The 14,264-nt window shown below is 49.3% G+C and overlaps 1 protein-coding gene across 1 annotated transcript; it reads right to left on the bottom strand.

Moving 5' to 3' along the window:
* Positions 1–1,618: 1,618 nt before the first annotated feature.
* gpatch1 (G patch domain containing 1) lies at positions 1,619–13,769 on the bottom strand. The gene is made up of 20 exons (XM_056608500.1): positions 13,676–13,769; positions 13,003–13,137; positions 12,819–12,904; positions 12,129–12,289; positions 10,970–11,073; positions 10,638–10,696; positions 9,881–10,123; positions 9,383–9,530; positions 9,153–9,232; positions 8,290–8,497; positions 7,686–8,018; positions 6,898–7,076; positions 6,472–6,599; positions 5,401–5,501; positions 4,782–4,978; positions 3,864–4,110; positions 3,477–3,578; positions 3,083–3,198; positions 2,200–2,333; positions 1,619–1,831 (listed from the first exon to the last, which is right to left on the bottom strand). Exons 1-20 carry the CDS (start codon positions 13,743–13,745, stop codon positions 1,798–1,800), a joined length of 2,865 nt encoding a protein of 954 aa, XP_056464475.1. The 5' UTR covers positions 13,746–13,769; the 3' UTR covers positions 1,619–1,797.
* Between the last annotated feature and the right edge of the window lie 495 nt (positions 13,770–14,264).

Here is a 14,264-nt window from a genome sequence, read left to right as displayed (position 1 = left end):
AGATTCACCTTGCAACGCCTTGCAACGAGACGGTTTTAGAACGTCGCAGGGGCGGTGTGAACGGGTCGTTGCAAGCCGTTGCAAGGCGTTGCAAGGAGTCGCCAGAGATTGAACATGTCAAATCGCAAGGTCCAGTTTTAGAACGCGGCGATTCAACTATTCCTCTTCAGCCAATCACAGCACAGAACAACTTGTACGTCACGGCCTTACTCCGTCCCGGTACCGTACTGTCCACTCCAGCATAAAAAGATCCGAAGATGGCAGACTTCTGGTCCGATGAGACGGAGGCGAACTTAATTCAGTTGCTGGAGGATCAACCTGTCCTATACGACGTTGGTCGATATATCCCCGACTTCCAGCTCTCTACACAGATTGGCGTAGGCACCCTGTTTCTGCCGCTGAAGTACCCAACTGCGGCTCCATATTCTTGGCTTTATAACTCGCCGTCTTCTCCTTTTCATGATTAAGTTATCCATCTCCAAGTAATAGTTGAGCCGATGGTGAACAAAGACAGATCAAACTGAAATTCAACTAACGGAAAATGCAATGTATCCAACAACGGGTAATCTAAACTAACTGTAAGCTCCAGCTATTTACTCCAATGCAGATGTAGTGGAGAATGACAAAACACAGTAACTCTAGCCTACTCTCAAGCAAAATAAAAATAAAACGAATTGCAAACCTAACTAATCACAAACCTAACTAATCTAACCTAACCTACGCAAATGATATTGTTGCGGCTCTCAGCTGTGCCAGAGCGTTCACAGTTGCTATGGAAACCACCTAGCGTCGCAGCCCGTTGCAGCGCGTTGCAGCCAGTGTGAACTGCCCAGTTTTAGAACGTCGCAGCCCGTCTCGTTGCAAGGCGTTGCAAGGCGTTGCGAGTTGCAAGCCGTTGCAATGTGAATCTTTGGTCTGAACTGGGCTTACAGGTAACATGTAGAACCCTAAACCTCAAGAACCATATTTCCCAATCAACAGATGGATGACGGTGTGGGTTTGGGGGGGGGGGTCTTGGGAATATGCAACGACAGAGTTCGGTTGCTAGGCGACGTGTAATGCAGTCGTCGGCGGTGTTGACAACTGATACATTAACGTTTAATAATTTCACTATGATGGTTCCCCGGTGCCACATAAAATACTCATAAAAAAAAATTAAGATCATAGAGCACAAAAAACGGACTGACGTGACCAAACGTGTCTTGAACACACTGAAACCATCGATGTGCGATCTGCAGTTCGCGGTGTGAAACGGGAGTCCCCCTCTACCTTGGAGCTGGGCTGGCGGACCTCCGTCTCCTCCTCCCTTCGCCCCGGGTGGTCCTGCCCGCCCCCTGCAGGCTCGTCCAGCGCTAGGGGGTCGCTGTCCCTAAGGGCCATGCTTATACGTATCGGTGACTTCAGCAGTCAAGTGCTGAACTTACTCTACATGTGTTTATGATGCCATTGAACTGCAGGCGGTTACCATAGCTACACTATACAAGCCTGTGTGTGTGTGTGTGTGTGTGTGTGGGTGGGTGGGTGTGAGTGAGAGGGTGTGTGTGTGTCTGTGCTTGTTGGTCTGTGTGTGTGTGTGTGTGTGTGTGTGTCATTCAATCAAAGATCAGTAAGAAATAGTTTGGCTAAATGTGTTGTGTGAACATTATCTTGCACTGACTGTATCATTTTAATACAGATTATTGTGATGGTTGAATTTGAGTAGACTCAAAAAAACACCTTTGGGTAACATTTTATTTTCAAAACATGATAGATTCACTAAAATACGTGGTTTTCTGTCCTCACAGAGGACACTCTCCTTCACCACACTTCCTTGGAACGGATATTTTTCAACCTGAAAGAAAAAAAACATAAAGTTAATATTGTGTTTTCTATTTGTATTTTTGAGATTTGAAAGACAACACCGCCGAATTTCATCTTTGATGAAATTCCTAGTTTTATTTAATTTATGACAGCATAAAAACAGTTATTATTTTGTTTTCTATTTGTATTTATTGTAACTATTATATCAGGTGTTTTTTTTACTATATATATGCTTTTGAATACTTTTGTTAAGCTTACTTATATACATTTCCTACAACCCTACAAAACTTGAAGACAAAGTAGCAGGCTGTTTAAATATTACTTCCAGGTCGGACGACTATGAGCAGATACAACCGACGGTAAAGTAGGGCGGGGTGACCCCGGCATGTGACCCTTGACCTCTGAAGCAGCTCCTCTGTGGACACCTGGCCAGGCTCATCCTCCTCGCCCTCTGAACTGCTGTCGGACTTCCTGCTCTTCTTCTTCTTCTCCTTCTCCTTCCCTTTGTGTTTGTGCTTCTTCTGTTTCTTCTTCTGCAATCAAACGGGCATGAGGACGACAAGGGGTTAAAGGTCAGAGGAGAGAGGTTAATACAGGATTACCAGTAAATTAAATGCAAAGGACAAACAGAGAGGTTAGGGTATGGACCTGGACAGGTATTCAAGAAATAATAATAAAATGTCAGAGGAGCAAAGTCAGAAGGGTTGAAGTTCAGAAGGTTGTAGGGTGGGTTGACTGGTCACCGGAAGGTTGCTAGTTCGATTCCCGGCTCCTCCTAGCCGAGTGTCGAGGTGTCCCAGAGCGAGACCCCTCGCCCTGACTGCTCTCGACAAGCTGGCTGTCGCTTTGCATGTGTGAATGTGAATATGAATGGGTGAACGTGAGGCAACATTGTGAAGCGCTATGAACGGTCACTGGTTAGAAATGCGCTTTATAAGTCAATTGAACTACTACTGTTACCAGGAGAGCAAGGAAGGAGCATGGATACATTAATAAAGCTCTCGTCAAGGTTAAAATCTCAGAGGTATGGCGTCAATCTGCTGGTGTGCTAGGTTATCATATCATAAATACACGACCCAGTTCTGATTATATGTCGCATGTCCGTCTCTTTTCCTCACCACACTTCCCTGTCTCTCTTTATTCTTCTGGACAAAAAGCACAAAGCCCGTATAAATACACACAGGGTGTAAAAGAATAAAAGGTCTAGAGGGAGAGTTTAAAGGTCAGGGCTGAGGTTAGGTTGGAGGTGAAAGTGGAGACTTGAGAGGACTCAGCTCTCTACCTTCTTGTCCTTCTTGTGCTTGTGTTGTTTCTTGGCCTTGTGTTTCTCCTTGCTCCTGGTCGGCTTCTCCTGCTTAGGAGGGAGGCACCGCGACGACTCTCCCGCTGCTGCTGCAGCTATGAACACCAGAACCAGACACATCTCAGCACGACAGAACCATCTCATTACTACCCAACCAGCTACATCTCATCACAACAGAACCATCTTCTTACAATAGAACCAGAAACATCTCACCAGGACCATCTCTTCTCCCTAAAACCAAACACGTCCGGGACAATCTTGCAACACTGGAAACTAACATACTTCACAAGATCCATCTCATCACACGAGAACCAGATGAATCTGAAAACACCGTTGTCATGGCGACCAAGCAGCTCGTCATCATTCTACTCACATAGGGCAGCCGAAGGGGGCGGGAGCTTGGGTCCAAACTCCTCCTCTTCCTGCGGAGGGGGCGGAGCTGCATCCGGGTCAGGCTTCACCGTAACCGCCAACGCTTCAGAACCAATACTTAATGTCAGTAAGTGATCTGGTTTATTAAGGAAGGGTCTATAATAACGTCTTCAAAAATATGGTCAAAACATAAAAAAAAAACAGACATGGAACGTCAGACACAAAAACGATGATCTTACTAAGAAGTAAACACATCCCTACTCAACAGTTCCTCACCACCAGCGAGGTCTTCATGACCCACACTGGTTGTTCTGCTAGAACAGCACTCTATCACATCTCCGAGAACAAGAAGGATCGGAATCCTTTCCCTTAGAAAGTGAGTCATTACCAGGTGGCACCGCGGCCGTCGAGGAGGGTGTCGTGCTCTTCACGCTCGGCGTGATGTTGAACAGACTGCCGGCGCCGGCCAGACGCTCCCCTTCATCCTTATCCTCCTCATCGTCATCCTCTTCCTCCTCCGAGGAGGAGGAGGATGACTTCTCGTCGGAAGAGCTGGCGAAGACGGCTTTGAAGAGGTCCATGGAGGGCCTCTCCTCGTCCTCCTCCTCTTCGTCAGAGCCGGGGGCGTCCATGGTCTGCAGGACACAGAGGGGTGTGTATGAACATCCAGTGTAACCATGCCAACACAGGGCTGGACCACGTCATCCCACCTCAACAGGTAGAGAGCGATTAGCTGGGAGAGCAACACCCTGACCACCCTGATCGACTGACCGCAATATTGACCTCTCTAAATTTACCTCTCTAGATTAACCTCTCTAGACTACCTGCAAGACTAACCTCTCTACAGCAACCTCTCTAGACTAACCTCTCTAGACTAACAGCAAGACTAACCTCTCTACACCAACCTGTCTAGACTAACCTGTCTAGACTAACCTCTCTAGACTACCTGCAAGACTAACCTCTCTAGACTAACCTGTCTAGACTAAACTCTTGAGACTAACCTCTCTAGACTAACCTGTCTAGACTAAACTCTCGAGACTAACCTCTCTAGACTAACCTGTCTAGACTTACCTCTCAGGACTATCTGCAAGACTAACCTCTCTAGACTAACTTCTCTAGACTAACTTCTCTAGACTAACTTCTCTAGACTAACCTCTCTAGACTAACCTCTCTAGACTAACTTCTCTAGACTAACTTCTCTAGACAAACCTCTATTTCCTCTATTGACCTCTATTGACTAGTTGGGGCTAACCCTCGGTGCTGGGATGGAACAACACACGCCTGGGTGATGGCGTTCCTCACACACCTTTGTGTCCGGTTCTGCCGGGGGATCCGTGGCAGGAGCCGGGTCCGTGCCGGACGGCTCTGTGCTGGACGGGCCCCCCTGGGCGGCCGAGGCCTGGCTCCGAGCCGTGGAAAGGAAGTCGCCCAGGGGGTCCTCCTCTGTCTTCTCCTTCTTATTGGTGGAGTCCCACCTGGACCTCTTGGTGGGCTCCGGGAGAGCTGAGGAGAGGATGGAGGGGGGAGAGGAGGACAGAGGGAGGGAGAGGTAGGGGTGGTGAGGGAGGGCCCTCCATAGTATAACGTTGTTTGGTACAGAGCACAGTGTGTTTGATGCAGCATTGGTTTATAGGGCACGGTGTATCGGTCGATATGATGCTCCCTAGCCTGGCCTCTCACTCTCATAGATTATTATCTGAGGTCCGGTCCATCTCCCCCCACAAGCTCTGCTGTAACCCAGGCACAATCTCATTTCTACCCCTTACCCCTTCCCCTTACCCCTCTCCCTTGTTTTGAAGGGGTAAGGGGTAAGGGGTAAGGGGTAAGGGGTAAGGGGTAGAAATGGGATTGGGCCCCAGTAGGGCTGCTGTTCTAGACCCCCCCCCCCTCCTGACTCTTACTGTGTAGGGGAGGACGTGTGTTACCTGGTGTAGCGGGCGCGGCCGCCGTGGGCTCCGCTACGGTCAGGAAGTTGAAGACGGAGAAGCGGTCCCTCTTCACCGTCGGTAGACCCACGATCCCTGACCTGGACACGCAGAGACAGACAGACAGGACGGACAGACAAGACAGACAGACAAGACAGACAGACCGTTTTTGGATGAGGCAGGCAACACAACAGGAACTAACGTGTATTTAAAACAATAATTGGAAAAAGAGAGACGTAAAAAGAGGGAGTAAAGAGTGTTTGTGTGTCTCTACCAGGGTGGGGGTCAGGGTGTGTGTGTGTGCGTGTGCACTTGCGTGCGTGTGTGTTGGTCTAACCCAGGGTACGGGTCAAGGTGTGTGTGTGTGTGTGTGTGTGTGTGTGCACGTGCGTGTTGGTCTTACCCAGGGTACGGGTCAAGGTGTGTGTGTGTGTGTGTGTGTGTGTGTGCACGTGCGTGTTGGTCTTACCCAGGGTACGGGTCAGGGTGTGTGTGTGTGTGTTGGTATCACCCAGGGTGGGGGTCAGGGTGGGTGCGTGCGTGTTGGTCTCACCCAGGGTGGGGGTCAGGGTGTGTGTTGGTCTCACCCAGGGTGGGGGTCAGGGTGTGTGTTGGTCTCACCCAGGGTGGGGGTCAGGGTGTGTGTGTGTGTGTTGGTATCACCCAGGGTAGGGGTCAGGGTGTGTGTTGGTCTCACCCAGGGTGGGGGTCAGGGTGTGTGTTGGTCTCACCCAGGGTGGGGGTCAGGGTGTGTGTTGGTCTCACCCAGGGTGGGGGTCAGGGTGTGTGTTGGTATCACCCAGGGTAGGGGTCAGGGTGTGTGTTGGTCTCACCCAGGGTGGGGGTCAGGGTGTGTGTTGGTCTCACCCAGGGTGGGGGTCAGGGTGTGTGTTGGTATCACCCAGGGTAGGGGTCAGGGTGTGTGTTGGTCTCACCCAGGGTGGGGGTCAGGGTGTGTGTTGGTCTTACCCAGGGTGGGGGTCAGGGTGTGTGTTGGTCTCACCCAGGGTAGGGGTCAGGGTGTGTGTTGGTCTTACCCAGGGTAGGGGTCAGGGTGTGTGTTGGTCTTACCCAGGGTAGGGGTCAGGGAGGTTGAACCTCTTACAGAGCAGTGGGTCAGGATGCCACTCCAGGGAGTCTCTGGTCAGCTTCCCAAACATCTTCATCTTCACGGCGGCCTGCTTATCATCTTCGTCACCCTGGGGATGGTATAGTGTGGTTAGTTATGATAACATGGTATAGTGTGGTCTGTCATGGTATGTCACATAATGTTCTTTAGTACAGTAGGGTACAGTACAATTTGATATGATACATGATAGTTTTGCTCTAGTACGTTATGGTACAGAGTGCATTCATATCATACATGGTTTGCTCGGGTACAGTCTTGTTTGATATAATATGCAAATGGTTCAATGCTATGGTACAGCGTGTTGCCACGGTTGCTATGGTAACGTAGGCGGGGCGTGGGGGGGGGGGGGGGGGGAGGGGGGTACTGACCTCCTGGTCGCGGGGCACCTCCACGCTGTCCAGGTCGTCGGCGTGCTTGGCGCTGGTGAAGCGGGAGGACAGGAAGGAGCCGCTGGGCCGGTAGAGCAGCGCCGAGCGGGAGAACTCCTCCCGCTCCCTGCTCCTCTCCCACTCCGTCATGCTGCCGTCGATGCTGTCGTCCAGGGCGCCTGGAGGGAGAGACAGACAGACAGACAGACAGACAGACAGACAGACAGACAGACAGACAGACAGGCAGGCAGGCAGGCAGGCAGGCAGGCAGGCAGGCAGGCAGACAGACAGACAGACAGACAGACAGACAGACAGACAGACAGACAGACAGACAGACAGACAGACAGGCAGGCAGACAGACAGACAGAGAGACAGACAGACACAAAGACAGACAGACAGGCAGGCAGGCAGGCAGACAGACAGACAGACAGACAGACAGACAGACAGACAGACAGACAGACAGACAGACAGACAGACAGACAGACAGACAGACAGACAGACAGACAGACAGACAGACAGACAGACGTTAAGTTACGGTTCTTCCATGTTTCAGTGTTATTATGGTATGGTGGGGTAGAATCACTGCTTGTGTTACTGACTAAAACTAGCACTTGCACTTATAGATGTTTCTCTTGCTTCTGACAAATGTAAGTCTCCTTGGACAAAGGATCTGCTTAACGTAAAATGTAAGTTTACCACCACCACCAGCACCACCACCACCGCCACTACCACTCCCACTCCTCCCCGTAGTAAAGGCCTGTAGAGACCGAGCCAGCGGCTCCTCCTACCTCGGTCCCCCTGCCTCATCCTGCTGACGTACAGCTCGTAGCGGGCCTGCTTGCTGGGGTTCTTCTCAAACGGCTTGAAGCTCCCAGGGCCACAAGGCGAGGGCCCCAGGGCAGCGGGCGAGGGGCCCGGACCCCCAGGGGAGGGCCCCGGCTGGAACCTGGAGGCCAGGGCCTGCTGAGCCAGCGCCCGGGCGGCAGCGCCCCCCGCAGACACCATGCTACCGTGGGGGTCCTTGGTGGGGGCGGGGCCAGAGGCCGGCTGGGAGGAGCTCCGCAGCTGGGCCAGCCTCTCTCGGTCTTCTGGGCGGAGCATGTCCAGCACTGAGGTGGGTCCTAGGGGGCAGTGATACACACGTTCAGTTCTGTACCACTGAAAAAAGGTTACAAAATTTGACATTGTAAAATGTTTTTTCCCGTTTTGACAGGATGCCTTCGGATGCTAGTAACACTCAACAGTCACCACATCGGGCCTATGTTCTTTGATTCCCGGTTAGACTAGGAACATGTCCGTTAGGTCCCGCCACAACATCAAAAGGCCAAGTTAGCCAAGGAAAAGAAGGAGGAGGAAGTGACATCACTTCCTGTCCAGCAGGCTCAGCCTTACCTTGCAGGGCCTCTTCTCCCAGCAGCGCCGCCCTCTGGCCAGAGTCCATGTTGTGTCTCCCGCTGGGCCCCGACTGCTCCGGGACCATCTGGCCCCGGGACGCCTGCAGGGCCGCGGCCACGATGGGGCTGACCTTGGTGAGGTCCACCACCGGGCGGAAGTGGTGCACGGGCCGGAAGTCCCGGGGCAGGCTGGGCGGGGTGAAGACCTGAGACAGCAGTGGGTGGTAAGCATGGTTGTAAGCATGGCGGTAGGGCTGGGCGGTTCATCGAACTTTGATCGCGATTTCGATTTTCAGCGTCAAACCATCACAAAACTACCTTCTTTTTTTTTCATTAAATGTTTTATGGAAAGTGCAGATCAACTGGATACATATCTGTACATTCATTTAGATTTTGAACATTTATTTTTGACCATTTTGTGTATTTTTTTAAGGCGGAGTTTCAAAGTTCTCTGTTACAGTGTTTTTGGGGAGGGGCATGCTGAATAAATACATCATGTTTTCAAACTCAAAAACAATCGTTTGAATAATCGTGATTTCGATATTGACCAAAATAATCGTGATTATGATTTTTTCCATAATCGAGCAGCTCCTACATGGAGGTGTGTCCAAGTGAACCATATAGTCAGACAATGTCGTTGTGCACGGACGTGATGGGAACCACAGGTCCAAGTCAAAATACGTTGTTGGTTACTGGCAAATTACTTTGGGACATCTGAAGACGAGTGTAACAGTTGCTCTGAGTTCTCCATCAGGTCACAATATATTAGAGAGCTGCTTAAAACATTTAGGCACAAATATATAAGAAGGATGTGACTAAACATTCTGACACGGAGAGAGACCTGCAGACAGGTAAACTTACGGTTTTCACTTCGACAGTTTTTGAGGCCAGAGTGAATCCTTCCAGAATCTTCCCCAGGTATGAGACATCGCTATTCTTCTCTGAAGTGGAAAGAGGAAAAGAAAGAAATGCAAAAATGTTTTATACAACGATGTTTTTAACATGTTGCTATAAGTACAACAAAGAGAGGAGGACCACAGGAAGTGGACCACATGTAAACCGGAAGTGGATCACATGTAAACCGGAAGTACCTTTCTTCTTCTTGTACTGCTGGGGGGCGGTCCACCCATATAGCCCGTCCCCAGGCTCCTCCCCTCCCAGGACCATGTCATAGTTGGACATGGCGTCTCTGTGGTACACCTCTTCATCTTCGTCCTCGAGAGCCCCCACACCGAACGCCTGGCCCCCCACGTTCAGAAAACAGAATCAGTCGTCTCCCTCGACGGAATCAACATGCCGCCGTGTGGTCGATCACAAACCTTCATGCACACTCAATGTTTGAAGTTCTGTTCTGTTAAATAAAACTATTTGAAACATAACAAGTAGTAACACCTAGTAGTTAAACAATGAAGGCAGCTCTAACTCTGGCCATTATCATTAAATGGTCACGCCTTTGCTGCCACACACACACACACACACACACACACACACACACACACACACACACACACACACACACACACACACACACACACACACACACACACACACACACACACACACACACACACACACACACACACACACACCTGTCCAGCGACTCCTCCCCTATGTTTCTGGTGCGGCTTCTTTCCTCCAATCAGGCTGCTGGCTCTGTCGGAGTCCATGCTGAACAGGTTGATGTGGCCGGTTGCAGCTCCGCCCCTCATGGCGCGGCCTGGGTCCAGCCCGTGGTACCCCAGCCCGTGCACGCCCACCTTGGGGTTGAAGTCGATGGGGCTGACGTCTTTGGGGGCAAAGGTCACGTTCTGCGGAGCAAACTCGTCCTCGTCCTGTCCTGGAGACCCAGCGGTGGGACGGGGTCACGGACACGGAGAGTAAGGGTTAGTCTACCGTGCTGTATGATCTGTACGCTTTGTCCCGGATTAACCCCCTCTTCTTTACAGCTTTACTACAGCTTTACTGTGGACCTTATACGGCACTTCACCTGTAGTTACTGTAGCATACTGTACTACTCTAAATACTGTATCATACTGGTCCATCTTTACTGTAACATACAGTTCCATCTCTTTACTGTAGCCTACTGTACCACTCTAAATACTGTACCATACTGTTCCCTTTTCAATGTAGTTACTGTATCATAATGTACCATCTTTACTCTAGTTACTGTATTGTACTGTACCATCTTTACTCTTGGAACAATACCGTCTATTTCTTACTTTACACTTTATCCTACCAGAAAGATGACCATTAACCAGGAGACGTTACCAGAAAGATAACCATTAACCAGGAGAGTTACCAGAAAAATAAACCTTCACCACCTAAAGCGTGAGTTCCGTCTCCTACCTCAGATTCCTCAGAGCCGGCCCGGGGAGCCGCACAGCCGTACACTTTGACCGCCGAGTCTGGGAGAAACAAGGACAGAGTCCTTTAGTCCTCATCCTGATCGAGACCAACCCGCCTGCTGCGTTTTGATTGGATGACGCTACGGCTTGAAACATCCAGCAGCTATTTCCAATCCATCTTAAATCGGAAGAATGCCATTACATCTAAACTGAAGTTCAAGGCAGAGGTTATAAATGTTAGGCATGTGGACAGGAAGCTAGATAGTTCTGAGTCTGAGCGTCGTTATTCGTTATTTGCTTTCAGAGCATTGCTAGGTTTCCAGGGTCACCCACCTTTTTTGGTTTTCTGCCTGCTGGCCTTCCTCTTCACGCGAGGCCCCACTCCCTGGCCTTCCTTCCAGCCCATCTTCTTCAGTAGCTCCACCCCTATGGACAGCCTGACAACCAATCACAGGCTTAGTAGAGCACATACTTATGTTCTGTATTACTACGGTCTCTGTTTGTGTCGGTGAGTACTGTGCTACCATGTCAGTACTGTAGCAATATATTAGTACTGTGCTACTATGCTAGTACTGTTGTACTACGGTAGTACTGTGGTACTAAATGAGTACTGTGGTACTTAGTGAGTAACATGGTGAGTTAGTATGTGAATACTGTAATATTATTGTGGTACTATGCAAGTACTGTAGTTCTGTTCTAGTACTGTGGTATTGTGCAAGTACGTTTGAACTGTGTTAGAACTGTGGTACTATGCTAGCACTGTGGTACTATGCTAGTACTGTGGGACTTTGCTGCTAGTACTTTGGGTCTATGTGTACAGGGTATCTGCAGATTTCAGCAAGTCAAATGTAAGACTTTATAAGACCTTTTTAATACCATCTTGAATGAAATTTAAGACCTAAAACACGCAATGGTGGGGGGGATCCTGCTGTATTATAACCCAAGCATAGCATGTGTGTCACTCAATGAGACTCATCCCGTCTGTAGTAGTATGTGTGTTGGTAGGTATTATGTGTGTCAGTAGTATCACATGTGTCTGTAGTAGTATGTGTGTTAGTAGGTATTATGTGTGTCAGAAGTATCACATGTGTCTGTAGTAGTATGTGTGTTGGTAGGTATTATGTGTGTCAGTAGTATCACATGTGTCTGTAGTAGTATGTGTGTTAGTAGGTATTATGTGTGTCAGAAGTATCACATGTGTCTGTAGTAGTATGTGTGTTGGTAGGTATTATGTGTGTCAGTAGTATCACATGTGTCTGTAGTAGTATGTGTGTTAGTAGGTATTATGCGTGTCAGTAGTATCACATGTGTCTGTAGTAGTATGTGTGTTGGTAGGTATTATGTGTGTCAGTAGTACCACATGTGTCTGTAGTAGTATGTGTGTTGGTAGGTATTATGTGTGTCAGTAGTATCACATGTGTCTGTAGTAGTATGTGTGTTGGTAGGTACTATAAGTGTCAGTAGCAGTAGGTTTGGATCCAGTGTGTCTCACCTAGCGGGTGCTATGAGTTCCTCCAGCAGGGTGTCCCCGGGGATAGGGGCGGAGAGAGCATGGATGGTCTTGGCCTTGTCCTGGATCTTGTCTCTCCGGCTGGACTGATACTCAGCGCTGGTGCTGATCTCAGTGGGGGCCATGCCGTGCTCCCCAAAGTCCTACAAAACCAAAGACGGAGAGGAGGTACCGTCAGCTGGAAAGTAATCAGTGTATTGTTCCAGGTGACAGCCGCTGCATGGAGACCCCAGTTGTCCCTCCTATCCTCAGACCAATTCACAAATGCGTATGGGTCTGGAACCTCTCAGTTTTCCATGGGGCGATTTCATCCAACCGCAGATAAAAGTTCCTACAACCAAGAGCAATTGTGTGACTCAGCAGCGGGAGCCATCTTGGTTGTTTATAAAAATGCCTTCAAGGAACTCCCATAGGGCGCTCCCATAGGGCGCTCCTCTGTCCGGTCATTGTATTAAACCCGCCTTTTATTAGATGAACGGTTGTGATTGGCCAGACCCGGGACAGGTCTGCAAGAAATCTGTCGGAACAGGATTGGGTCCAGAGCAAATAAAACGTGCAGCTTCTTCTGTCTCCCCGGCTAAGTAAGAGTACTATAAGCGGGTGTTGTGTCCTATCTGATCCTCTCAAGCAGGTTTTACGGTTTGTGTTTGTGTGAGTACAGAGACAGCAAACCTCTTGGTCCATGAAGTCCTCCGGCCTGGCCTGCTGCTGCCCGGCCTTCTGCTGCCTGGATGACACGAAGGTGGAGGGCGTCCATCCTGCAACAACAACCACGGGGTCAACTCAACGCCTGCTCAGAGCAACCGCTTGGCTCTCTGAAAGCAGTGTGACAGAGGTCCAGACAAGCGCCACCCACCTTCTTTGGAGCCCACGGTGTTGAAGTAGCCGGCGGAGAAGCCCCCGGTGAAGGCTCCGTGGAACCTCTGGAAGCGACCCTTCTCATCCTTCACCGTCTGCTCGTGCAGCGGCACCGGCCTCCTCAGCGGCTCGTCTGGAAGAGACGCACTTCGCGCATCATTTGACCGGTCATGTGTAAACTACGACACATGTCACGTTACCTTTCAGGTCTCGCGTGACAACTATTGAGGACTGTCGTGGTGTCCTAGTGTGAGTTACGGAGACTTGTTATACTAGTGTCCCTGCAGGGAAGAAATCCAAGTCACTACGAAACCTAATTAAATATTCATCCATGTATCTACAGTAAGATATAAATCATATCATATTTTATAGTATTGGATCAAAACAACCCAGGTTGGTTCTGAATGGGTCCAACCACGACTATTCTGTGGAGATCTATTCTGCATAAGCCAGGGACATTATATTAAATGTTGATTGTAGTATTGACTTGTAATTAGCTTTATCAGAATAGTTTACACATGTATGGCTGTGATGCTAGATGAACTCCTCCACATTAGCGAGTTAACACCGGTCTTGCAGTTGGATCTTTAACAGGCGGGAGATCACATATTATCGAGCAATGAAGTGGCAAGTGTCAAAATTTATGCACGATTGATTGTTAAACACACTACCTTCTTCTAGAGGCTCCAACGGAGTCCCGTAATTGACAAAGTCCTCGTCGCTGTCGCCGTCGGACGCCATGTTTACTACAACAACGGAGCCCGCAGAGGGACAAACCTTACTACGAAGATAGGACAGTGCGACCTCTTGTGGGCATCGTAGGAAAATATTTTTGGTAACGTCCCACAGGTCTTGCAGGTGGGTTAACGCACACTCTATTTCCCTCGACCACAAAGATAACACAGAATATATTTTTAATTAATCATTTGATTTAAAAATGTATTGGTTCACTGATTCACTTTCATCCTTACTTATTCATTGATTACTTAATTAACTGCATGTAAAGCGCGTTTCAAATCAATCTAATGGCCGAATACTTGATAATGCAAGTTATCAACTGGTCTCGATCCCACCCCTACACCTGATAAATATCAGACTAATATTGGGAATGGACGCGGAGCACTTTGCTGCCAACATGACAACTGCAAGGAGCCAGCAACACAGTGACAGTGCAGGAGATTCGGAGGAAGGCGTGGCTACTACGAGTAATTTTCTCTCTTTGGATATTGACTATTTGATGTCGCAGGCTGCCGTTGGTGT

The sequence above is a fragment of the Gadus chalcogrammus genome, chromosome 14, assembly GCF_026213295.1.
Source record: "Gadus chalcogrammus isolate NIFS_2021 chromosome 14, NIFS_Gcha_1.0, whole genome shotgun sequence".
In the NCBI taxonomy this organism is placed as follows: domain Eukaryota; kingdom Metazoa; phylum Chordata; class Actinopteri; order Gadiformes; family Gadidae; genus Gadus; species Gadus chalcogrammus.
The sequence above is the reverse complement of the archived record's forward strand: the minus strand, read 5'-3'. Positions and strand labels throughout refer to the sequence as shown.